The sequence below is a fragment of the Protobothrops mucrosquamatus genome, unplaced genomic scaffold, assembly GCF_001527695.2.
Source record: "Protobothrops mucrosquamatus isolate PMUCROS unplaced genomic scaffold, P.Mucros_1.0 scaffold2441, whole genome shotgun sequence".
Lineage (NCBI taxonomy): Eukaryota > Metazoa > Chordata > Lepidosauria > Squamata > Viperidae > Protobothrops > Protobothrops mucrosquamatus.
In genome coordinates, this window is record NW_015388513.1 from 26,677 (window position 1) to 51,539 (window position 24,863).

The window sequence follows — 24,863 nt, forward strand, 5'->3', positions numbered from 1 at the left end:
TAATTGGGGAATGTGATTTATGACTGTTAATTGGAGGAGGGAATTGTGCTTTGCTACTTTGTGCCCAGGAGTGGGGAATTCAGTTTTTGGCTTTAAATATGTAGTGCCGATACTTTATTTCTTGAATAAAAGATTCTTTAAGATAAACAATGTCTCGAAGTTCTTCTGAAGAGTTTCATCTGCCAGAACCATGACACACTGACCACCAGGATTTCCATGAATTGGTCTCAACTCTTTTTTTTTTAAAAGCCAACCAAGCTGGTAGCAAACATATTGAAGAGGAGATTTCATTAACTTTCTTTTCAGCTCCTGGAAAAAAGAAAGAATATGTATACAATGACCAATGCATAAAAATAATTCTTTAATGAAAAAATGATTATTTTTCATGAGCTAATAGTCTCCATACTTATTTCAGTAAAGGGTACATTCCTATTTGTATGTAGGAGGCAGCCCTATAGCATTTACTAAAAATAGCTGTCCCCTCTTTTGCTGGCTGGGAATTCTGGGAGTTCAAGTCCACATGTCTTAAAGTTGCCATGTTTGAAAAGACCAGGTCTAGACCAATCTCTAGTGTTCCACTCCAGCATAAGGTGGTGGTCTCATAGGTCCAGATTTACCTGATTAATACTAAGTTTTCTGGGGCAGTTTCACCTGGATTTAATTCAGAATATGGTTTTAGGATTGCTTTGGTTCCCTTGGTGAATAACCAATGCCAGAAATTCAAGTGTTTATTTGAGGAGCACTGATAACTCCACCTTGCAGATTCTCCCACCTCATCCTAAGGACAGACTTGGAACCAAACCAAGGGTATTTTTAAGCTCTGTTACTGGTTCTTCCACCTCTGAAATCTTGATCGTAACTCTCAGTTATAATAAAGTCATAGCCAACAAGGTGTGGGAAGTCATCCCCCCTCCCCAGAGAAGGAAATATTAAAAGGGCAGAATATTATATTTCCTCAAAGGATCTTAAAAAGGCAGAAAAGCATGCCCAGTTTTTCTTAATAAACTCATGTCTCCCTCCCTGAAGCAGAAACCAGCTTGATAGAAATGCAGATGTGATAATCCATTCAGGAAGGTTGGAGCCCTCCAGCTAGAAGATTAAGAAGACAAAGACATCTAAAATCTACATACCCCACCCAAACTCTAGGACAGGACAATAGGATTCACCCACAGATGCCAAAGGGGCACACTCAGACTCAAGTCAAAGTACATGACACAGGAAATACAAAACCTCAAACAGGAACAGGAAACAACCTCAAGAGCCCCAGAGGGTATAAAAACCCACTCCCTACACGAGTCATAAAAGGGCCAAGTCTGAAGACCCCCCTGAACTATCCTCCCTGTTGGATTGTCTCTGCATAGTTTCCAGTGTATTTTGAAACTTCAGCTGTTCTGGAATGCCTCACTATATTATTGACTTGGGATCAGCCTGTGACTTTTGCTTCATAGTGATTTCTTCAGCTATTGGATCATTCCTGGATGCATTTGGTTATGCTTTGTAAAGCACTGCAGACCATTGGTTATGCTTTGTAAAGCCTTGCAGAAATTGGGGTGAGGCCATTTCAAACAATATTATCTCAAGCAAATTGGCATGGTTGTTAAGGTCCTTTTCAGTTGGCTGCCACTGTGGCTGCCATCAAAAGAGACCAGTCTGTCTCCATTTCTGGTTGTTTGCCAATAGGGTAGAACTTCATTCAGGCACTGATTAGCATTTAAGCCAGGGGCCTTCAAACAGGGCGACTTTAATACTTGTGGACTTCAACTCCCAGAATTCCTCAGCCAGCGTGCCTGGCTAAGGAATTCTGTGTGTTGAAGACCCCGAGTCGTAAAAGGGCCAAGTTTGAAGACCCTTGTCTTAGAGGCTATTTCCAGGGAGATGATAGAAAACATTCACCAGATTTGATGATAATGAAGTTATCCATTCAGCCATGTCTGGCTCTTGGAGATTCCATGGGTCAAATATCCCCACCTCTTCTGATTTTGCAATAGTTCTTTGAGTTTTTGTGTGCTCCAGCTAGTGTCAGCTTTCACGGTGTCCAGCCACCGTGTTCTTTGATGGCCTGATTTCCTTTTTATCTGTTAAATCAGTGTTTCTCAACCTTGACAATTTTAAGGCATGCGGACTTCAATTCCCAGAATTCCACAGCCAGCAATGCTGGCTGTGGAATTCTGGGAGTTGAAGTCCACATGCCTTAAAATTGTCAAGGTTGAGAAACACTATTTAACTCTTCCAAACCCAATAGCTTTCTCCAGTAAATTCCCCTGCATGGCATGGCCAAAATAAGCGAGATGCAGTTTCGTGATTTTTGCCTAGCACAAAAAGAGGAATTTAGCACATAAATCCACTTTATAATCCTAGGCAAGATCTAATATGTTATCCCAAGCCTATCTGCAAGGAGCCTATGAATACAGGAAGAAAACCAACGCCAATGCAATAAAAATGGTTTTTGTTTTATTTATTTAAAGTTTCAAATCTCCCCATCGCCATAAATCTCTAGGTGGCACTATTTTAAAAAAAATTAAAAACGTACAACAATAAAGTGCAACATAAACCATCATGAGAACTAGCAACTCGCACGTCAGTCATTCAAAATCAAATTAAAGGCAAAACCAACTCAAGGAGAGAAACAACCTAGAACTAAGGAGAAACTTCCTGACAGTTAGAACAATTAACCAGTGGAACAACCTGCCTCCAGAAGCGGTGAATGCTCCAACACTGGAAGTATTTAAGAAGAGACTGGACAACCATTTGTCTGAAATGGTATAGGGTTTCCTGCCTGAGCAGGGGGTTGGACTAGATGACCTCCAAGGTCCCTTCCAACTGTATTATTACTATTATTATTATTATTATTATTATTATTATTATTATTATTATTATTATTATTATTATTATTATTATTATTATTATTATTATTATGGATCATCGCACAGTCAGCCAGATGTTCAGACTGGATTTGGCATTTTGTCTACCTATTGAGTCCTTACCAAGGATGTGGGATAGGCAGATGTGGATGTTTGATGGTATCATTATCATCATCATCATCATTATCATCATCATCATCAAGAAGCCCAAGACAATAGAAAAAAATAATAAATCTTCACCTGGTGCCGAAAAGATATAAATGTGATTCTCCCCAGGGAGGAAATTCCATGAACGGGGTGCAAAAGTTCTCCCTGGACGAAAAAATAAAATAAAATAAAAAACGGGCCCCAAGGGCAAAGAAAACAGAACAGCAACGTATTCCCCCCCCCTTTGTAACATCCGTTTCGGATAGCGACGTCCATCCTCTGCGGCGCGAGAACTCAGCCAGGCTTTTATGATGCAGTTTACCTTCCTTTTCCTCCCACGGGAGCCATCCCAGATGGGAGGGCGAGGATTGATTGATCGTTCTTGCTGTCAATAATCCAAATTTACTCCACTTTCAACATCTGGCCTCAATCCCTTTACGCACCGCCGGCTGGCGATCCTGAAGGCGGTGCGCTCCGGAGCCAAGACCCGCCAGGTCTTTCGTCCAGAAAGGCGATGTGGAGGGGTCTTCCAAGCGCCATTCCGGGAGGGTTAGAAGCATCTTCCAAGCATCTTTCCAAGCATCTTTCCAACGCGGCTGTCCAGATCGCGCCGCTCCCAGCTCAGCCCGCGACGGTCGCTCCAGCTGCAACCGAGAAAAAGCGCCTTTCCGAAGTGGCGAAGGAGGAACCGGAGCCGGTTTATAAGGGCAGCGCAATAAACCCAGCCTCCTTTTTTTTTTTTGACACACAGCAGGCGTGAGCTTGCACGGTTGCGTCATTTGCACGCCTGGTGTGATTCCCTCCACCGCCACGCCTTCAAGGCTTCAGCTCCTCAACCATTGAAAGGAGGGGTTTTTTTTTTTACTCCGCCCGGCCAGTCTGCAAAACGGGGCGCGCTCTTGGCCTGCAGCGCAACCTCCGGGTCTTGCGGTCGTATGAAACGGTGCTTTGCAAACTCGCCGCTTTCTCCCTCCCCCCCCCGCCACGGTTCTCAAGGCTGAAGCCGACGCTGCCTGGCTAGACGGGAGGTGGGGAGGTGTGTGTGTGTGGGGGGGCATCCACGCCTTTGAGTTGTGGTGCAAAGCAGGGAGTGAGGTTGTGTCGCTTGAACCGCGCGCGGATCCCTGGCGCTGCTCTCTGAGCTGGGTTGTTGTTCTTGCAGGCGTGTCCTGGCTCAACCATCGGCGCTAGTAAGGAATGGGGGGTTTGTTGTCGGTTTGTATCCTGCTGGCTTGCCCCAAATAGAAACTGAGAGCAAACCGCACTCCTCCCACCGCAGCACTGACGCTGTCACCTAGTTGGGTCATGAAACGTCTGCAAGGGAAGCAACCGGCTTAGGGAACACCAAGGACCCCTCATTTCAATACTGAGCTGCAAATATTCAGGAAGGATGGGGTTTGCTCTGTTCTAGAGGCTTGCCCAGAATATAAGCTGAAAGCAAGCCTCTCTCCTTACTACCATCAGCTAGTTTGGGTAATGAAAGGTCGGCAAGAAAGCTACCAAGCTGAGAGAGCACCAAGGACCCATCAGTTCTCCTCCTCCTCCTTTCCACAAACCCTCTTTCTTTTAGCACTGGTGATGTTACCTAGTTTGGTAATGAAATGTCTGCAAGAAAACAACCAAGCTCAGAGAGCACCAAGGACTCCACACAGTTGTTGTTGTTGTTGTTGTTGTTGTTGTTGTTGTTGTTGTTGTTGTTGTTGTTGTTCTTCTTCTTCTTCTTCTTCTTCTTCTTCTTCTTCTTCTTCTTCTNCTTCTCCTTCTCCTCCTCCTCCTCCTCCTCCTTCTTCTCCTTCTTCTCCTTCTCCTTCTCCTCTTCCTCTTCTTCCTTCTCCTCCTCCTCCTCCTCCTCCTCCTCGCAAACCCTCTTCCTTTTAGCACTATTGATGTAACCTAGTTTGGGTAATGAAACGTCTGCAAGAAAACTACCAAGCTCAGAGAGCACCAAGGACCCATCAGTGGTCCTCCTCACAAACCCTCTTCCTTTTAGCACTGTTGATGTAACCTAGTTTGGGTAACAAAACGTCTGCAAGAAAACTACCAAGCTCAGAGAGCACCAAGGACCCCTCATTTCAACCCTGAGTTGCAACAATTCTCCTTTATTGAACCATGTGCCTTGGTTCTTCTTCTGATGTTTTTAAAAAGGAAATCGAACTTGCAATGCTCCCTCTAGGGGAAACAAAGATTCACGAAAGCCAAGGATTGCCAGGTTTATTATTCTGCAGTTCCAAGTAAGAGGTTTTTGTCTCTGATGCATTTCATCAGAGTTCTCCTGTGACAACCGTGGCCTTTGAGGTTCTCCATTTCCGAAGACGTGAAAACAGGTTCAGATTTTCCATGTTAGGCTGCTTGAAAATTCCCTTCAGATTTCTCCGGCTGATATTGTTTGGGGATTGTTTAAGGGGGGCTCAGAGGCTCCTTATTGTGCAATTTTCTCCTACACAACACAGGGTCCAAATGATGGCGGGGTGTTGGTGGTGTTGGAAGAGCTGGGAGATCAAAGATCAGTTGTAAATACCACTTGTTTAGCACCCTTGTAACTTCAAATGGTTGCTAAACGAATGGCAGTAAGTTGAGGACTACCTCTAGTTCTCAGCTGATAAAATCATGCATAACATGGAGAAGATGGACAGCACTCTCATGGATCATCAATCAATCAATCAATCAGAATAAAGCTGGAAGGGATCTTGGAGGTCTTCTAGTCCAACCCCCTGCTCAAGCAGGAGACACTATAGCCGTGGTGGGGAACCTATGGCACGTGTGCCACAAGTGGCATTCAGAGCCCTCTCTGTGGGCACGCGCGCTGTTGCCCCAGTCCTAGGCCTTCAGCTGAGTTTTATAAAACCTTTTCACTTTAGGCCTTCGCCACCGTGTGCAAAAAAAAGGGTTCAATCAATCGATCAATTTCAACTTCTCACGGGAAAAAAAAAGATCTCGCAAAGTTGGAATTGATTGATTGAACTTTTTAGTCCCACCCAGTTTGCTGTTACCACTGCAGCCACGCTCACCCAATGGGCCACACCCACCCAATGGGCCACGCTCACCCGGCACCCGACGATACATACGTGGGTTTTGAGTTGAAGTTTGGGCACTCGGTCTCTAAAAGGTTCGCTATCACTGCACTATAGCATTCCATACAAGCGGCTGTCCAGTCTCTTCTTAAAAGCCTCCAGTGATGGAGCATCTACAACTTCTGGAGGCAAGCTGTTCCACAGGTTACTTGTTCTTACTCTCAGGAAGTTTCCTCTTAATTCCAGGCTGCTTCTCTCCTTGATTAATTTCCATCCATTGTTTCTTGTCTTGCCTTCTTGATTTAACCTAGCAGGGCTAGTCACAAGTTTTGTGAAGGATTCAGGCTTATTTAGGATTGCTTTATCTATCCCCCAAATAGTGCTGTCTCTTTGGGTTTATTTGATTCACCTGGAGTTGGTTTGGTGGAATTTGTGGATGTCTGCGTATTCTCAATATTGCTAGAAATGCTGATAAAAATGTAACTTGGTTTCACTGTCAGGTGCACATATGGTTTGTTCTAAAATGTTTAGAAGGCCAGATCCTGAAGTTGAAACTCAAGTACTTTGGCCATCTAGTGAGAAGGAAAGACGCACTGGAGAAGAGTCTAATGCTGGGAAAGATTGAAGGCAAGAGAAGAAGGGGACGACAGAGAATGAGGTGGCTGGATGGGATCACTGAAGCAGTAGGCGTGAGCTTAAATGGACTCCAGAAGATGGTAGAGGACAGGAAGATCTGGAGGAACATTGTCTATGGGGCCGCGATGGGTTGGACATGCCTTCGCAACTAACAACAACAAAAAAAAAATGTCAGAAATTTTCTTCATATGATCAATCATTGGATGACAGTTTAACACAAAAACCTATTCAGTGAGTTGCCTGTTTGAGCAGTTGACAAATTCGCCATTAGTCAATTGCAAAAGGCAGCCTTACTAGCAACTGCTTGCATCCTGCAACGATATCTGTAATACCATCAAACATCCACATTTGCCTATCCCAGGTCCTTGGTAAGGACTCGATAGGTAGACAAAAATGCCAAATCCAGTCTGAACATCTGGCTGACTGTGCGATGATCAACAACAACAACAACAACAACAACAACAACAACAACAACAACAACAATAATAATAATAATAATAATAATAATAATAATAATAATAATAATAATAACTTTATTGTCACTTTGAATGTACACCAATCAGCATACATCAAAAAGAAATTTCATTGCATAGAGCTTTCAAAGGGCCACCGCCTCCGATACACACTCCTTGTTCGTGGCCAGCTCAAGTTTCAGATCATCCATCTTAGTCTCTAGGCAGCGAACGATGGCAAACAGGACGGATGGAAACGGAGCTCCATATACTGCATGGTTTCCAAATTTTGCTGTTTGGTTACCTAAATTACATCAATTTTGTATGTTCTTACTGCACAATATATCATTTACGACTTGAATAAACAATGGTGTTGATGCTTCACAACTGGTGCTCTTTCATGTTTGCTACTCATCCTTGAAGACTCTTTCCAGAGCCACCTTCAAGGATGTTCTGGGCTGATTCTTTGCCCTCTTCTTCCTCCCGACTAAGAAATAAAGGAGTGGGTTGATGCTGCTATTGAGAGCGGCACATCCTATCCCAATGGTCACGAGGAGGGGATTATAAGAACCAAAATATTCAATGACATACAAGGCATCCATTGGGAGAGAAAAAAGGAGGAAGCAAAGGAGAGCCAGCAGGATGACGGAGAGCAGCTTCCTTTGATTGCGTTGTGATCTAGACCTTACATGAATCAAGAGAGTCCCAGTAGACACAACCATGAGTGGGGTACAAAGTAAACCATTCACAATCAGCTGATAAAGGAAAGGTGAACTTTCAGAGCTGCTGGTCTGGTGGAGAATGAAGTGCACTGCAGAGAGCAGGAAGGAGAGGATCCAGATGATGACACAAACAAGGGTGGAGAAATATGGCGGACGATGGCAGCGATGCCAGAGTGGGAAGAGGACCGCCACACACCTGTCCAGGCTGATGGCCGTCAGCAGAAACTGGCTAGCAGAATAGGTGAAGAGAAAGAGCTCAAAAAATAACAAGAAAAAAACTGCCAGAAGTTTAGTCGTTTTATGGAGAGTTAAAACAGCCACAAATATAGCTGCCATAATAAAGAATGTGAGGGCCCCCGAATCAGCAATGGAGAGATTCAGGATGAAAGTGGTGAAAGAATTCCTCTTAATGGAATAGGCTAAAAAATAAATCGTTGCTCCATTTCCAATCAGGCCTAAAATGCAAACAATGGCAATGGAGCCGTTGATGAGGTTCCGGGTTAAAACATCAAACGTAGGAGTAGCTCTAAAATATTCATTCCAGCCATGACTCCTGTTAACAGAAAGAAACAAAAAAGAGAATCATTCCTTGTTTCAGAAATCCTTGAATGCTGAAATAATAATAATAATAATAATAATAATAATAATAGTAGTAGTAGTAATAGTAGTAGTAGTAGTAGTAGTAGTAGTAGTAGTAGTAGAGTTGGAAGGGACCTTGGAGGTCATCTAGTCCAACCCCCTGCTTAGGCAGGAAACCCTATACCATTTCGGACAAATGGCTGTCCAGTTTCTTCTTAAAAACCTCCAGTGTTGGTGCATTCACTGCTTCTGGAGGCAGGTTGTTCCACTGGTTAATTGTTCTAGCTGTCAGGAAGTTTCTCCTTAGTTCTAGATTGCTTCTCTCCTTGATTAATTTCCATCTTTTGTTTCTTGTCCTGCCTTCAGGCGCTTTGGAAAATAGCTTGACTCCCTCTTCTTTGTGGTAGCCCCTGAGATATTGGAACACTGCTATCATGTCCCCCCTTGTCCTTCTCTTCATTAAACTAGACATACCCAATTCCAGCAACCGTTCCTTATATGTTTTAGCCTCCAGTCCCCTCATCATCTTTGTTGCTCTTCTCTGCACTCTTTCTAGAGTCTCAACATCTTTTTTTACATTGTGGTGACCAAAACTGGATGCAGTATTCCAAGTGTGGAATTAAGGTAGATAGCAACAGATAAAAACAGAAAGTATAAATCACACAAAAACAAATGATTACAATTTAAAGCAAGGATAAAACCAGTATCATTAAAAATGGATGCAGTATTCCAAGTGTGGCTTCTATTCTATTCTATTCTATTCTATTCTACTCTACTCTACTCTACTCTACTCTACTCTACTCTACTCTACTCTACTCTACTCTACTCTGCTCTGCTCTACTCTACTCTACTCTACTCTACTCTACTCTACTTTAAAAATCTTCATTGAATCACTTGGGAATCTGACGTCTCTGTACATTCACCCAAAGTAGGTTAAGAACAAGCTGAGTTGGGCAATCTCCATCCTTCAGAAGAGGCTCCTATTCCAGCAGCTCCAATGAGCAGAGCAGAGGATGAATTTTCCTTTGGAATGTGATGAAACAATTTGAAGGCTAATTTAATTCCTTCCAAGACAATATTTTGCACCATAAAATACTTACAAGACATAGTAGGTTGGCCACACACCATAGTGTCCTGTGTTATTTAAATCTAAGGTACAGAAAGATCATGATTAGTGTCAAAATACACATATATTTTAGAAACATCTTCCAAAGTTACAAATTTGTTTTTATGTCTCTGTGTCTGTGTATAGATAAATAAATAAATCCTCAATATTTTTTCCTGTGGTCACCCCAGAGAGCCGTTGGTGAGTAATCAGTTTGGGTGGTGCTTTCTAAGGTCCCTGCCCCAGAAATATTTAACCTGATAATTAATTAGAAAAAAAAATCATCTTCAAAGGGAAAATGTTCTTCCCACCCTTGTTTTTCCTTCATTTTCAGAAATGCTTCTGGGCTTCAAATCACTTAAAATAAATCTTAAAGTACATGGAGATTGGCTTCATCCCTTGTGTCCTTCCAAAGGACAATTCTGGGATGACGTTGTGTATAGGAAATGGCAAATAACACAATGTTAACATTCTTATGTGGGAAGTCAGACCCCCCAGAGAAGGAAATATTAAAAGGGCAGAAAAATATATTTCCTCAAAGGATCTTAAAGAGGCAGAAAAGCATGCCCAGTTTTTCTGTCTCCCTCCCCCAAGCAGAAACCAGCTCTATAGAAATGCAGATGTAAATCCAGGAAGGTTGGAGCTAGAAGATTAAGAAGACAAAGACACCTAAAATCTACATACCCCACCCAAAGTCTAAGACATGATATAATAGGATTAACTCACAGATGCCAAAGGGACACAGGTCAAAATCCATGACACAGGAAATAGCCTCAAACAGGAACAGGAAACAACTCCAAACAAAAGGCTCCAGAGGGTATAAAAACCCACTCCCTACATGTGCTCACTTTTTTTTTCTGCCAGAGCCATCTTTCTGTCTGGCTCTCCTCTTCAATAAACTGCAACCTTCTTTCTAAAGCAGTCACCATGTTTATTCCCAGCTTGGACTGAACCACGATGAAGACTTTTCTTTCAATAGTTACATTCCCCATGAAAACTATTTTATGAAAAAAAATTGCTTAGGAGACATTTTGTGAACATACCCACGGAATGTCTTCAAAATGTCAATGCAAGCTTAATCCCAGGAGGGATGGGACAGGGGTGACTTGCGATTTGCTGCTAAAATTTCATTTTGGGAATAAGTTCATGAAGCATTATGAACCCTCGAGGTTTTTGTTATCAGTAGCATCCACAAAGGAAAGGAAATAATATACAGTACAGTTTTCATGCTGTTCATACCATCTGAATAATTAAATTGCTGCTCCATTGTGCAAAAAATGTCGTTTTCTTGCTTAGAAACATTCAACTCCATGGATAAGGTGGACAATCTGGGACACTGTAATTTAAGAGGAAATGCCATTATCAAAAGCAAGCAAACTCGATTTTTTTTTTCTGATTGTCAAAATGATTGAAAGGATTTGGGCTCTTAGGGAATTCAAATTCCTTTGTCCACACAAAACAGGCATAATAACCCTTCTTAGCTTTCAATCAAGCAATCAAAATTTATTTACAGGCCAAGCCCAAAAGAGCAGAAATGCAGTACGTTTAAGTACAAAACATGCATTTTAAAAACGGAAAGAAAGTATTTAAAAAGTTAGCAGCTTAACAATCATTAGCGTGAGAATAGAACCTGCTGTTGTAGCTGGATAGATTTAAGAGTCAAGTTAAGAGGCAGTGGAGAGAAAGCAGAGCTGCTTAACTCATTCTTTGCATCAGTCTTCACGCAAAAAGAAACTGTAGCCCAACCTACCAAAAACCTAACTCTAAAGGACAGACTAAAAATTAAAATTAAAATAAGCAAGAAAATGGTAAAAGAACACCTGTCTGTTCTTGATGAATATAAATCACCAGGATCTGATGGATTACATCCCAGAGTTCTGAAGATGCTGGCAGATACTATCTCAGAACCATTGCACCATATCTTTCAAAAATCCTGGAGCAATCAGTCAGTCAGAATAGAGCGGGAAGGAAACTTGGGGGTCTTCTAATCCAACTTTCTGCTCAAGCAGGAGACCCTATAATACAATTTCAGACAAGTGACTGTCCAATCTCTTCTTAAAAACCTCCAGTGATGGAGCACCCACGATTTCTGAAGGCAGCTTCTGTTCCACTGGTTAATTGTCCTCGCTGTTAGGAAGTTTCTCCTTAATTCCAGGTTGCTTCTCTCCTTGATTAGTTTCCATCCAGTGTTTCTTTTCCTGCCGTCTGGTGCCTTGGAAAATGTCAAGAGAAAAGAAGGACTATGGGAGACACGATAGTATTATTCCAGTATTTGGGGGGGGGGGGCTAACCAACCTAAACCCCTGAGACAGAAGAACATTTTCTTTAGAAATACTGCACAATCAGATCTTCCAAAAAGAAGTAATAGAAAAATCTCAAAAGGAACTCAGACCCAGAAACTAGCTATTACAAATATAGATTCGTCCAGGAAGCATGGGGGGCGGGGGGGGAGAAAATGCCTCAAGGAAACAGCCACTTCCCTTTACAACAGGGCTGTCAAACTCAATTTCACTGAGGGCCGCATCAGCATTGCGGTTGCCCTTGGGGGGCCGGGTGGGTGTGGCCAGGGTGGGTGCAGCCTACTGGGTGGGCGTGGATGGAGTGGCTGTGGCCTACTGGGTGGGCATGGCCAGCTCTACATCGTTCGCGTCAAGGGTGCCTGTCGGGGCCTGGGCAGGAGTGGGACAGATCTGGCAGAAAGGGGTGGGACCGGGGCAAGCGCCAAGGCATGGTCCATTTCTTCATTCCTCACAAAGGGTGACCTTCCCCAGCATGCACCCATGGGGTGGGGCCGACGCGGCAGGGGCTGGTTCCTCGCTGTTTCCAGACGGCCTTGTGGAGCTAAGACTGAATGCATTTCAGCATAGATGGCCACCACAAATTGTACATTGGCTCTCGGCCGGCCATCCTGGGCCAGGGCCAAGGCAGAGGGAGCCGTTCCCTCATTGTTTCCAGGATGGCTTCGCGGGCCACATGAAACCATTTCGTGGGCCTCATCCGGCTTTACAAGAAAGGATAAATCAAGCCGAAATTTAAAAGTACTAAAGAAGAGAGGTTTTTTTTTCTCTCTCGCTCTTCCTCCCTCACCCTGTGTAATTCTGGGCAGACAGCCAAGAACCATTTAGCCAAAGGAAACGGCCTTGGGGGATAAGAAACCACAAAACATGCGCCTTGTGTAAACAATAAAAAAAACCGACTGGATTAGAGGCTGCGGAAATATCCACCTGATAGAAACAATGTAAAAACTGACAAGATTAGCCCAAACACACACACACAGAAACCCATCAGCATAGAGGTAAAGCGGTTGGTTAGGAAGCCCCACGTAGAGGTGGTAGAGCACGCCCCGGGCCAGCAGGCAAAAGGCCACCCTGAGCGGAGAAAGGCAGATCCCCATTGGTGTCATGGCTGCTCGGGCCCAGCAGAGATGGGGAGAGGCACGCAATCCTAGCTGGGATAGGGGGGGCATGGTGCCAATGGGGAACTGGCTTTCCCCGCTTGGAGTGGCCTTTGGCTTGCTGGGCCTGAGCGTGCTCTACCACCTCTACTCAAGCTTGCTAGCTGGCTGCTTCGCCTCCTTTGTGCTGGGTGGGGCTGCCGCTCTGGGTGGTGGCCTAATGGACCTACACGAGTTGCTGGCGGTGGCATCCCATGGTGGGGCCAAGGTGTGTTGGGTGTGCAAAGGGAACAGGCTCCATGTGTGGGCCAAGGGCAAGATCTGCGAGGGGGGCGAGATGACCAGCAGCAACCTGCTCTCCAACTGCAAGCAAAAACAGATGGGATGGAGTAGGCATGTCCAGCAGTCTGCATCATGCGCCTCTCCCCTTCCCTACTTCGCCTGCTGCTGGAGGGCTGGCCCGGTACTGGCAGTGGGCTGGGAAGCCCCAGAGTGCGCCGGTTGAGGGGCCGGAAGGCTGTGGCTGCTGATGGACATCATTGGCCCCCAGGCACTTGCTGGCCTCTGAGTGCAGGGGCCAATGGTGTCAGGCAGCAGTCATCCTGGACACTGCCTCACCTTCCCTTGTCCCATGGCAATGGCACCCCCGCCCTGCCCCCTGCCTCACCCCACAGGAAGAACCTTCTGCCTACCACCCCACCCACCAGAGACCCTTGGATCTCCCCCAACCCTGCCCGGTCCCCATAGGTGTCCCCTCCACAAGCAACATCAAGGTGGTCACGGCCACCCCAGCCATGCCCCCCCAGTCTGCTGTGACCACCACAGCCACGCTCACTCAGTGGGCCATGCCCCCCTCTCCCCCTGAGGGCACCACAATGCTGATGCAGCCCTGGCACTTTGCAATAAATAAGTGGGTTTGGAGTTGCGGTTTGGGCACTCGGTCTCCAAAAGGTTCGCCATCACTGGTGTAGGGTCTCCTGCTTGAGCAGGGGATTGGACTAGAAAACCTCCAAGGTCCTTTCCAGCTCTCTTCTGAATTGAAATTGAAGTTGAGTCCCATGATTGGCTAGGGGATCCTGCCGAATCTGCTGATCCCACCCTGAAGATTTCCAAGTCTTATCCTGATCTCAAAAATGAGTACTTTGCAAAGAACAACGACCACAACAGAAACTCTTGTCTTTACTGCTGACATACCTGGTGAAGAAAGGAAGAATCTCCAGAGAGGACCAGCAACTTATTTTTTCCAGAAGGTAAGGCGGAGATGTTTTCCCGTGAATCCAGACATTTCGCCCTTGAGGCAGTCTCAGTGAGAAAGGGGAATTGAGCTGAACCAAGCTGCAACCTTTCTCAGAAAGAGAAAAAGGAACTTGCGTAATATGTGTTATGTGCTCCTGGCTACTTTCCTTCATGACCAGAGGCAAGCTCGCCTGACCAATAACCAGCCAAGACACAGTGAAGGCCTTTTGTTTCGTTTATTGGAGAGCTTGGTTCTTTCCAAAGTTTTAACCCAAAGTATTTCCTTCTTTATACATCCCTTGTCCCGGCTGCCACATCCCTCCTCTTTCCCCATTGGCTGAGGTACTATGAGGTTACACTCTTTCCGACCGCCTCCTACATATTTCCTGCTACATACTAAATCATACATCACATGTACATTAAAATTAGGAGATAATTTATGCAAGGTGTGTCAGTTAATATTAATCAATTAATTGCGCATGCTCAGTTGCCTGAGTTCTGGCCCCCCTTTTTTATGACTTCTTAGAAAAATAGGTTCTTTCCTGTTTTGCTAGTTATCTTCTATGACAGACGTTTTCGTCTTCCTTTTCCCACTCTTAAGACCCAGCTAATTTTGCCTACATATTTCATTTACATCCTTTCTTTATGTTAACCTTTCCTCTTTCTCACCATAGCTTCTCTACTCAGTATATTTCCACTGCAGCAAATTCAATTTTAAATTTCTCTTTCAATATTAAATTTTGAAGATCTTTCTTTTACTTCTATCATATGGATCTCCGACTTTTGTAACTTAAGCTGTTTTTCCACACAAGATGCAAAGGAGGTGCTTAAAGATACGATCATATCAAAGAGTCACAGGATTTAAAAGGCATTGAATTGAGATCTGATTCACATGGTGATTTACAAGAAATGAAAAGGACCAGAGGGCACATGATAACAGCCTTCCAATGTCTCAGGGGCTGCCCCAAAGAAGAGGGAGTCAAGCTATTCTCCAAAGCGCCTGAAGGCAGGACAAGAAGCAATGGATGGAAACTAATCAAGGAGAGAAGCAACCTAGAACTAAGGAGAAACTTCCTGACAGTTAGAACAATTAATCAGTGGAACAACCTGCCTCCAGAAGTGGTGAATGCTCCAACACTGGAAGTTTTTAAGAAGAGACTGGACAGCCATTTGTCTGAAATGGTATAGGGTTTCCTGCCTGGACTAGATGACCAATAAACAACCAATCCTTGCTTTCAAAATGACTCCAAGAAATAGTGCAAGCATCTACTATTTTGCTCATTTTTTCCAAGGTGCAAATGCATGTTTGATTCTGGACTTCAGACCAAAAATCAGAAACTCAGTGAATAGAAAGGATTTCCCCTTAGACTGATCTAGATGGAGCAAGACCAAAGGTTTTTGTTCCAATACAGGATGTTGGTTTCCTGGCATCTATAGTTCAACAAATCGCATCCAAGGTGGACATGAAACACATTTTATTCTGTACAGAATAGACTCCTTGGGATTATACAGTTCCCAAATCAAGTCACTAGGGAAAAAAACATTTTTATACCATTCCTCAAAAAAAAAAAGTATCATGTGATTTTAAAGGTAATAATAATAATAATAATGATAAAGTTGGAAGGGACCTTGGAGGTCATCTAGTCCAACCCCCTGCTCAGGCAGGAAATCCTATACCATTTCGGACAAATGGCTGTCCAGTTTCTTCTTAAAAAACTTCCAGTGTTGGCGCATTCACCGTTTCTGGAGGCAGGTTGTTCCACTGGTTAATTGTTCTCACTGTCAGGAAGTTTCTCCTTAGTTCTAGGTTGCTTCTCTCCTTGATTAGTTTCCATCCGTTGCTTCTTGTCCTGCCTTCAAGCGCTTTGGAGAACAGCTTGACTCCCTCTTCTTTGGGGCAGCAATACTAGCAGATGTCCCATAACAGCCATTTTTTATCAGTAAAACAAGCATGTCCCATATCTGATATATCTCACATGGGCAGGAAAAAACACTCATCTTTCAAGCCTGTGTTTCCTGTATGCTCCACAGCTGGTCTCTTAAATATTAGAACAACGTGATCAGGAAGGACAACCCTGATGTTTAAGACCGTTGGTATGTTCCAGTACTTTGTTTTCATATCTTGTCCTTGTTTTATATCTATTCCAAATTATGTATGTGAGGTCTAACAAGAGGACTCTTAAAAGCTACGTTAGCTTTCCATTTCTCATATCATAAGTCACCGTGTGATTCCGAATCTCAATTCATGACCTTAAAACTCCTCTAGTCTGGTCATTTTTTTAGCATTTCCTTTGCCTCTTGTCTGTGATAACACTTTAAGTTGCAAAAATCAGAGACACCTATTGCACAAGTTCTTTTTTTTCTTCCCCAGAAAGTCTGCAGGTTGGTCCAATTCAATTCCCCTTTCTCGGAAGAAGGAACTGACTCCATCAAATAGAGGACAGCGAGAATATCATCCTTGAGATTCTGCTGGTCTGCTCTGGAGATTCTTCCTATCATCACCAGGTAGGTTAATAGTAAAAGCAAAGCTTCTCTTGCAGTAATTGTTATTTTCAAAGTACTCTCTTTTTTTTGAGTTCAGGATAGGCTTTGGAAACCATCAGGATGGGATCAGCAAGTTTTGCAGGATGCTCTGGCAAATAACAGAACTCAATTTAGCAGCAATTTTATTCCAGAATGATATGACGTGTTCTATTATCTCTGATTCCGATAAATCTTTATATATATATATAAAGTGCAAGCAGCCCAGGTTTGAATTTCAGAAGGGTATGGCTAGCTGATGACAGCTAAATAGCTCGAAATAGCTATACTGGTCTCCCTTTAATTCTTTGTTGGCAAAAATCTAAATTTAACACACACACATACACACACATATATATACATACATACATGAACTCTATTCTCAAGTTACTTTTTTTGTAAAGTTTTTATTATTTTTTTTCATACAATTCAGGAGTATTTATTCAACAAACGTGTTGTTTGAGTTTATCATTCACTAATACTAATTTAATTCCTAATCCTTTATTCTTTTCTCCAGCCATTGATAAAATAAGTCACAAATTTGAACATATTCTGTATTCTCAAAGTAAGTCTGTCCATTTCTGCACGTTGTAATTTTTTTTTTAATTATTTCTTTCTCTGGTGGTATTTCTTCATTTTTCCAATATTGTGTGAAAATGATTTTTTTCCGCTGTTATCATTATGTAAAAATCAAGTATATGCTTTGTTTGTCAACTTTTTTTCTGGCATTATACCTAGTAATTATACCTATTGAGAGCTAGGAAGGATTACATGTGTTTTCTGCAGACGGCAAACTAACCATGATTTTGAAGTTGAATCCAAGAACAGAGTTCTTTATGTCATTTTGACAGTCAGAACCACAGTCAGGTTGACTTTCTTTTAATAATTGTATTTCCTCTTAAATTGCAGTGTCTTGAATTGTCCTCCTTCACTTGGATCTGAATTTCCCCAAACAGACAAACAACAATTTTGCACAATGGAAGAATTTAATTACATAGAAGGTAGGAACAGCATGTAAATTATATTAGATATCATCTCATATATTAGATACCATATCATAGTATGTTTAAATATGTGTTCTGTATGTGTACACTTTGAGAGCAAGCAATTAAATTTCATTTTTAATGTGTGCCATTGTGCCCACAGTAAAAAATGACAAAAAGTTGTCTGTCTGTCTGTCTGTCTGTCTGTCTGTCTGTCTGTCTGTCTGTCTGTCTGTCTGTCTGTCTGTCTGTCTGTCTGTCTGTCTGTCTATCTATCTATCATTTCTCTTTTCTTGTGGGTACTATTTATGAAAAAATAGTATTCATAAGCTTCATAAACTTATTCCAAAATTCAAATTCTACTACTCCCTGTTCTTTCCCCACCTCCTGGGGTTGGGGGGAAGGCATTGGGAAGGCATTGGCATTTTGCAAACATTCAGAGGCTGCTTTCACAAAAATGGCTTCTGATAGAATTATTCAGAAACTCTTATGGAGCATTTAAGAATATGAACACATTGATACCTGCCACTTGCTCAGGCAATATCATCCCAGAAGGACACAAGAATTGAAGTCAACCTCTTTGTTCTTCAAGAGAACATTGAGAAAAAAATGTGACTGGAGGTCTAGAACCATTTCTGAAAATGTGGGAAAAACAAGGATGGAGAAATAGTCGATTTTTCAAAATGAGCATTTTTGAATGGATTATAATTCTGGGGAAGTTTAGAGAGGACCACAGAGACTGAATATCAGTTAATGACTATCTGGGCAACTATAGTATATATAAAAAAACCACTGGGGATTATTTGATTTATGCATACGCACTGCATTCAGAAAGACACAAATCTGTATGGAAGAACTTTTTAAATCTAAAACACACTAGCATTTTTGCCGCCTGCCTTTATTGACCATAATCTTGACTTAATATAATTGCTTCCTTAGATGATGATGACTTTAGTGGAAGTGGCTTCTATAATGTTACGCCTGAATACCCAGATGGGTAAGTACATTATGGTACAAAGTATTTGCTTTGCAGGAATGTAATTAGCCTTCCAAGTGTTTCATAACATTCTAAAATGAAAATTGCTCTTCCGCTCTGTCCATTGAGGCTTCTGGTAAGGAAGGATAGAAGTTGCTCAATTCAGCTTGCTCTTAATCCACTTTGGACAGATTCCCAAGAAACCCAGTGAGGATGTTTGGATTCAGTGCAGACAACAGACAATGGACAAAGTTCCCAGGAGAGCAGATCATCAACATTTTGAGAGCAGATGTGAATTTGGTGCTCCACATAACGCAAAGAAGATGATTTTTCTGAAGAAAAGAAGGGTTGGATGACAATGGACCACCACAGACACCTAAGGAGAGAATCTTTCCTGGGTCTTAATAATAATAATAATAGTAATAATAGTAATAGTAATAATAGTAATAATAATAATAATAATATTATATTATTATTATTATTATTATTATTATTATTATTATTATTATTCCTTGGTAAGGACTCGATAGGTAGACAAAATGCCCAATCCAGTCTGAACATCTGGCTGACTGTGCAATGATCCATAATAATAATAATAATAATAATAATAATAATAATAATAATAATAATAATAATAATAATAATAATAATAATAATAATAATAATAATAATAATAATAATAAAGTTGGAAGGGACCTTGGAGGTCATCGAGTCCAACCTCCTGCTCAGGCAGGAAACCCTATACCATTTCAGACAAATGGCTGTCCAGTCTCTTCTTAAAAACTTCCAGTGTTGGAGCATTCACAGCTTCTGGAGGCAGGTTGTTCCACTGGTTAATTGTTCTAACTGTCAGGAAGTTTCTCCTTAGTTCTAGGTTGCTTCTCTCCTTGATTAGTTTCCATCCGTTCTTCAAGAAAAAGAAACAAACAACCCTGGCTTTTTTTTTTTAAGAACCTCAGTCTGAATGTCTCTTAAGTGTTTCCTCTGTTCAGGAATGTGTCTGAATAGGGGATGGGTCCAGAGTGAGAAATCTGGAATCTGAATCAAGCAAATTCTTGAACCACACTCATACTTGTTCTTGTGTTCAAGACGCAGATCCATAGTTTCCAGATATTTTTGCTAAAGCCACAGAAGTTAGAAAAAGGTGATACTGGGTTGTTATTCCTATTGTCTTTTATTTAAGCTCCTCACATAATCAGAACATTTCAGCTTTGATGATTGCTTTTGAAGTCCATGGCACCTTCTTGACCTCATGATAACTGTCATGCAGGGTCCACCTTTAAACCCAGAACTTTTTTTTTGTTTACGTGGGGAAAAGATTAGCAACTTCAAGTTCTCCAGAACTTGTGGTTATAATTTTTCTCTAACCTCAGGTTACTAGACATCTGAAAATAGGAGAACATGTCCTACTTTTCTCCTCACTTCCTCCATCTGGTGGGCATAGCCTTAAAAAATTTTGGCCTTTGGAGTAGCTTATTAAGCACCTTTTCTTTGGTGTGTAGCCTGTCTGTAACAAATGCAATTAGCATTGTTTAGAATTAGGAAGCTCTGTTTGATATTGACAAGACCTTTATCAATTACACATTGAAGACTAACTGCTTGTGCTAGCACAATTACTCTCAAAGTACATTTGCTGTTGTGGCCCTGTATTCATACTTGCAATCCCTTCCTCTCCAAAGAATGTAAATATGAATGTTAAATAGTGTGTCCTTCTCCCAGATTTGTCCTCTTTTCCAATTCTTTGTGTTATCCTTAGCCTGGTCAGATACTTAATAACTCTACTCTACCATTAGCCAGAATGGCTAATAATGGAGAACAGTGGGAGTTCTACTAAAATTCATCTTGAGGACTTTTGGGTGAAAAGAAAAGACCAGTATTGAGTGTAGCAGTTGACCAAACTCTTGAGAAACAATGATTATAGGACTGTGGTTATCATCAGCTAGTAAACAAGCAGACACGTGTTGATATGTAGGGAAAAAGTGTGGGTATCTACATGTGTGTTTTTCTGTCTGCATATTAAAACAGAAATACATGAACATGCAGACAGAACAAGAAGCAGATGTACATGCAGACAGAACAAGAAGCAGATGTACATGCAGACAGAACAAGAAACAATGGATGGAACAGAGAAGAGCAACAAAGATGATTAGGGGACTGGAGGCTAAAACATATAAGGAACGGTTGCTGGAATTGGGTATGTCTAGTTTAACGAACAGAAGGATGAGGGGGGACAGGATAGCAGTGTTCCAATATCTCAGGGGCTGCCACAAAGAAGAGGGAGTCAAGCTATTCTCCAAGACGCCTGAAGGCAGGACTAGAAGCAACGGGTGGAAACTGATCAAGGAGAGAAGCAACTTAGAACTAAGGAGAAACTTCCTGACAGTCAGAACAATTAACCAATGGAACAACCTGCCTCCAGAAGTGGTGAATGCTCCAACACTGGAAGTTTTTAAGAAGAGACTGGACAGCCGTTTGTCTGAAATGGTGTAGGGTTCCTGCCTGGGCAGGGGGTTGGACTCGATGACCTCCAAGGTCCCTTCCAACTTTATTATTATTATTATTATTATTATTATTATTATTATTATTATTATTATTATTATTATTATTATTATTATTATTATTATTATTATTATTATTATTATTATTATTATTATTATTAACCTAATCAAGGAGAGAAGCAACCTGGAGAAATTTCCTGACAGTGAGAACAATTAATCAGTGGAACAGCTTCCCTCCAGAAGTTGTAGGTGCTCCAACACTGGAAGTTTTTAAGAAGAGAGTGGACAGCCACTTGTCTCAAATGGTACTGGGTCTCTTGCTTGAGCAAGGGGTTGGATTAGAAGACCTTCAAGGTCCCTTTCAGCTCTATTCTGATTGATTGATTGATTGATTGATTGATTGATCTCTTTTTGTTATCAGGATATATAAGGAGGATGAACTTACGTGAAATATTGTTAAAACGTCTACGAATGATCCTGAAATGGTCAATTTTTAAAATTGTAGAAATTGCTTCAAATATTTCTAAAATATCAGAAATTTTCTCTTCTTCATGTGATCAATTGTTTGATAATTTAACACAAAACCTATTGAATGGTTTGAATATTTGGACACTTCATGGATTCTTGAGACAAGGGCTGATTCTCTTTTTGTCTCTTTCTGTTAACAGGTGTGATAGCTGGACAGAATCTTTTAGAACTACTTCTACTCTTGGTTATTTAACACGATTTATCAATGGCTTCATTCTCATTATCTGTATTTTGGGACTGGTGGGAAATGGAAGGACAATTTATCTCCTGGCCTATTCTATTAGGAGGAATTCTTTCACTACTTTCATCCTGAACCTCTCCATTGCTGATTTTGGGGTCCTCACATCTCTTATGACCGTGGCTATATTTGTGGCTATTTTAACTCTGCATGAAAAAACTATCTTCCTAACTTTCTTCTTATTTCTTGAGCTCTTTTTCTTCACCTATTCTGCCAGCCAGTTTCTGCTGATGGCCATCAGCCTGGAGAGGTGTGTGGCTGTCCTCTTCCCTCTCTGGCATCGCCGCCATCATCGTCCATATCTGCCCAGCCTTGTTTGTGGCCTCATCTGGATCCTCTCTTTCCTCCTCTCTGCAGTGCACTTCATTCTCCACCTGACCAGAAGCTCTGGAAGTTCACCTTTGCTCTACCAGCTTATTGTGAATGGTTTACTTTGTACGCCTATCATGGTTGTGTCCACTGTGACTCTCTGGATTCATAGGAGGTCTAAATCACAACGCAATCAAAGGAAGTTGCTCACTGCCTTATTGCTGGCTCTCCTTTGCTTCCTCCTTTTTTCTCTCCCAATGAATGTCTTTTATGTGGCTGAATATTTTGGTTCCTGTCATCCCATCCTCCTGACCATTGGGATGGGATGTGCCTCCCTCAAGAGCAGCATCAACCCACTCCTTTATTTCCTAGTTGGGAGGAGGAATAGGGGAAAGGATCAGCCCAGAACATCCTTCAAGGTTGCTCTGCAAAGAGTTTTCCAGGACGAACAGGGCAGCCCAGCAGAGCAGCAAACCATGAAGGAAGACCAGTTGTGAAGAATCACTATCACGGTTGATTCATTTTAAAAGTCATAAATAATGTATCCTTTCAGCAAGAACATACGAAGTTAATGTAACTCGTGAAACAAAATAGCAACATTTGGAAACATTGCTGTATATGTAGCTTCTAGATGTGAAGAAGACTCAACTGTATCAAATATTCTTAAATTAGATATGTCCATTATATTTCTTAGTAATAGTAATGATTACTACTGTATTGGGTTGGAATCACTGGCTAGAGTAGAGGGAGGAATAAAGAGGGGTTCTAGCTTGGAGTCTTTCCACTGGAGGAAGCAAGAGAAACCAGACCCTTGAAGCCTTTATATTCCTGTTCCCCAGAGAATGCAGTCAAACTAGCAAGGTTCTTAATCTGCGATAAAGAAACTACTTTGGCCTACTTATGTAGTTGTTCTTGTTCCTTATTCCAGACACGTGTGAAACTTTAAATACATCTAATATTTATGGTGAGAACTATTTGTCTTCATTACATTTTTCAACCCATTGTTCCCAAATTTCATACTTTAAAAGATGTGCTCAGTATAATCAAAATTGGATTTTTGTTTTCCAACTTAAAATGTTCATACAATTAATAGAAAGTTGGACAGTTTGCAAATTGAAGATGTTCTAAGCTTTGGCGTATATATCTATCTTTTTAGGCATGCTTATTAGATCCTATAAAAAGGTGTTGAGACTCTAGAAAAAGTTTAGAGAAGAGGAACAGAGATGATTAGGGGACTGGAGGCTAAAATATATAAATAATGGTTGCTGGAATTGGGTATGTCTAGTTTAATGAAGAGAAGGACAAGGGGTGACATGATAGCAGTCTTCCAATATCTCAGGGGCTGCCACAAAGAAGAGGGAGTCAAGCTATTCTCCAAAGCACCTAAAGGCAGGACAAGAAGCAACGGGTGGAAACTGATCAAAGAGAGAAGCAACCTAGAACTAAGGAGAAACTTCCTGACAGTTAGAACAATCAGCCAAAGGAATAACTTGCCTTCAGAAGTTGTGGGAGCTTCATCACTGGAAGCTTTCAAGAAGAGACTGGACTACCATTTGTCAGAAATAGTGTAGGGTCTCCTGCTTGGGCAGGGAGTTGGATTAGATGGTCTACAAAGCCCCTTCCAACGCTGTTATTCTATTCATATATTTGGTGATGGATAAAGTATAGGTAATGTCTCCTTCAAGACAGTCTTTACTCTCAAGATCAGATGGCTAATCCTCAGGAAGGAACAGTCCCAGCCCTTTAATGTGTTTATTCCTTGGTGGAGGCAAACAAATAAATAATCCTGGAAGGGATTTTCAAGGATTGGCTAAGCAAGTGGTCCTCAACCTTTCTGGCTTCGTGGACCTGTGGCTGCAGCAGTGGCAGGTGGGGAGGGGGAGGAGCTGGTCCCTGCAAGCAGCAGGTGTTGCTGGAATTGGGTTTGTCTAGTTTAACAAAGAGAAGGACGAGGGGGGACATGATAGCAGTGTTCCAATATCTCAGGGGCTGCCACAAAGAAGAGGGAGTCAAGCTATTCTCCAAGGCTCCTGAAGGCAGGACAAGAAGCAACGGATGGAAACTAATCAAGGAGAGAAGCAACCTGGAACTAAGGAGAAACTTCCTGACAGTTAGAACAATTAACCAGTAGAACAACCTGCCTCCAGAAGCGGTGAATGCACCAACACTGGAAGTTTTTAAGAAGAAACTGGAGATAGATGGAAGGCTGAGTCAATCTCGAGCCGGTGAGAATCAAACTGTTGGCAGTCGGCAGAATTAGCCTGGATTACTGCACTATAACCACTGCACCACCACCTCTCTAAAAATAATAATGCAAACTAAGAAAGGAGAAAAACATATATTTTGTGCTTGTAAATATTGACTGGTTCACCAATGAAATCTCTAACATAAACCATACAAGATATTACAGTCCTTGACGTAGGACCATATTTGCAGTTGTTAAATGATCGTTCAAGTCATTAAATGGAGGGAGTCCCTGGTAAGTGTCCTTCACCCACCCATCTCACTTCCATCCAGGGCTTTTTTTGTCATAGAATGCCCAGAACGGAGTTCCGGCACCTTTTTTGGATGGAACCTTGTAGGGTAGGCAAGATGGGATGTATGATGTGTATGAGTTCCGGCACTTTTTTCCCCCTTTTTTACAAAAAAAGCACTGCTTCCATTTATG

General features: G+C 42.0%; 2 protein-coding genes across 2 annotated transcripts; one reads left to right on the forward strand and one right to left on the reverse strand.

Moving 5' to 3' along the window:
• Window positions 1-7,203: 7,203 nt before the first annotated feature.
• On the reverse strand, window positions 7,204-14,243 carry LOC107295668 (proto-oncogene Mas-like). Its single transcript, XM_015824987.1, has 4 exons — window positions 14,102-14,243; window positions 10,753-10,849; window positions 9,509-9,557; window positions 7,204-8,382 (listed from the first exon to the last, which is right to left on the reverse strand). Exons 2-4 carry the CDS (start codon window positions 10,823-10,825, stop codon window positions 7,515-7,517), a joined length of 990 nt encoding a protein of 329 aa, XP_015680473.1. The 5' UTR covers window positions 10,826-10,849; window positions 14,102-14,243; the 3' UTR covers window positions 7,204-7,514.
• Window positions 14,244-17,639: 3,396 nt separating this feature from the next.
• LOC107295662 (proto-oncogene Mas-like) lies at window positions 17,640-22,692 on the forward strand. The gene is made up of 3 exons (XM_029285898.1): window positions 17,640-17,664; window positions 18,586-18,643; window positions 21,789-22,692. The coding sequence occupies exons 1-3, from the start codon at window positions 17,640-17,642 to the stop codon at window positions 22,690-22,692; spliced, it is 987 nt and encodes a 328-aa protein (XP_029141731.1).
• The last annotated feature ends 2,171 nt before the right edge of the window (window positions 22,693-24,863 follow it).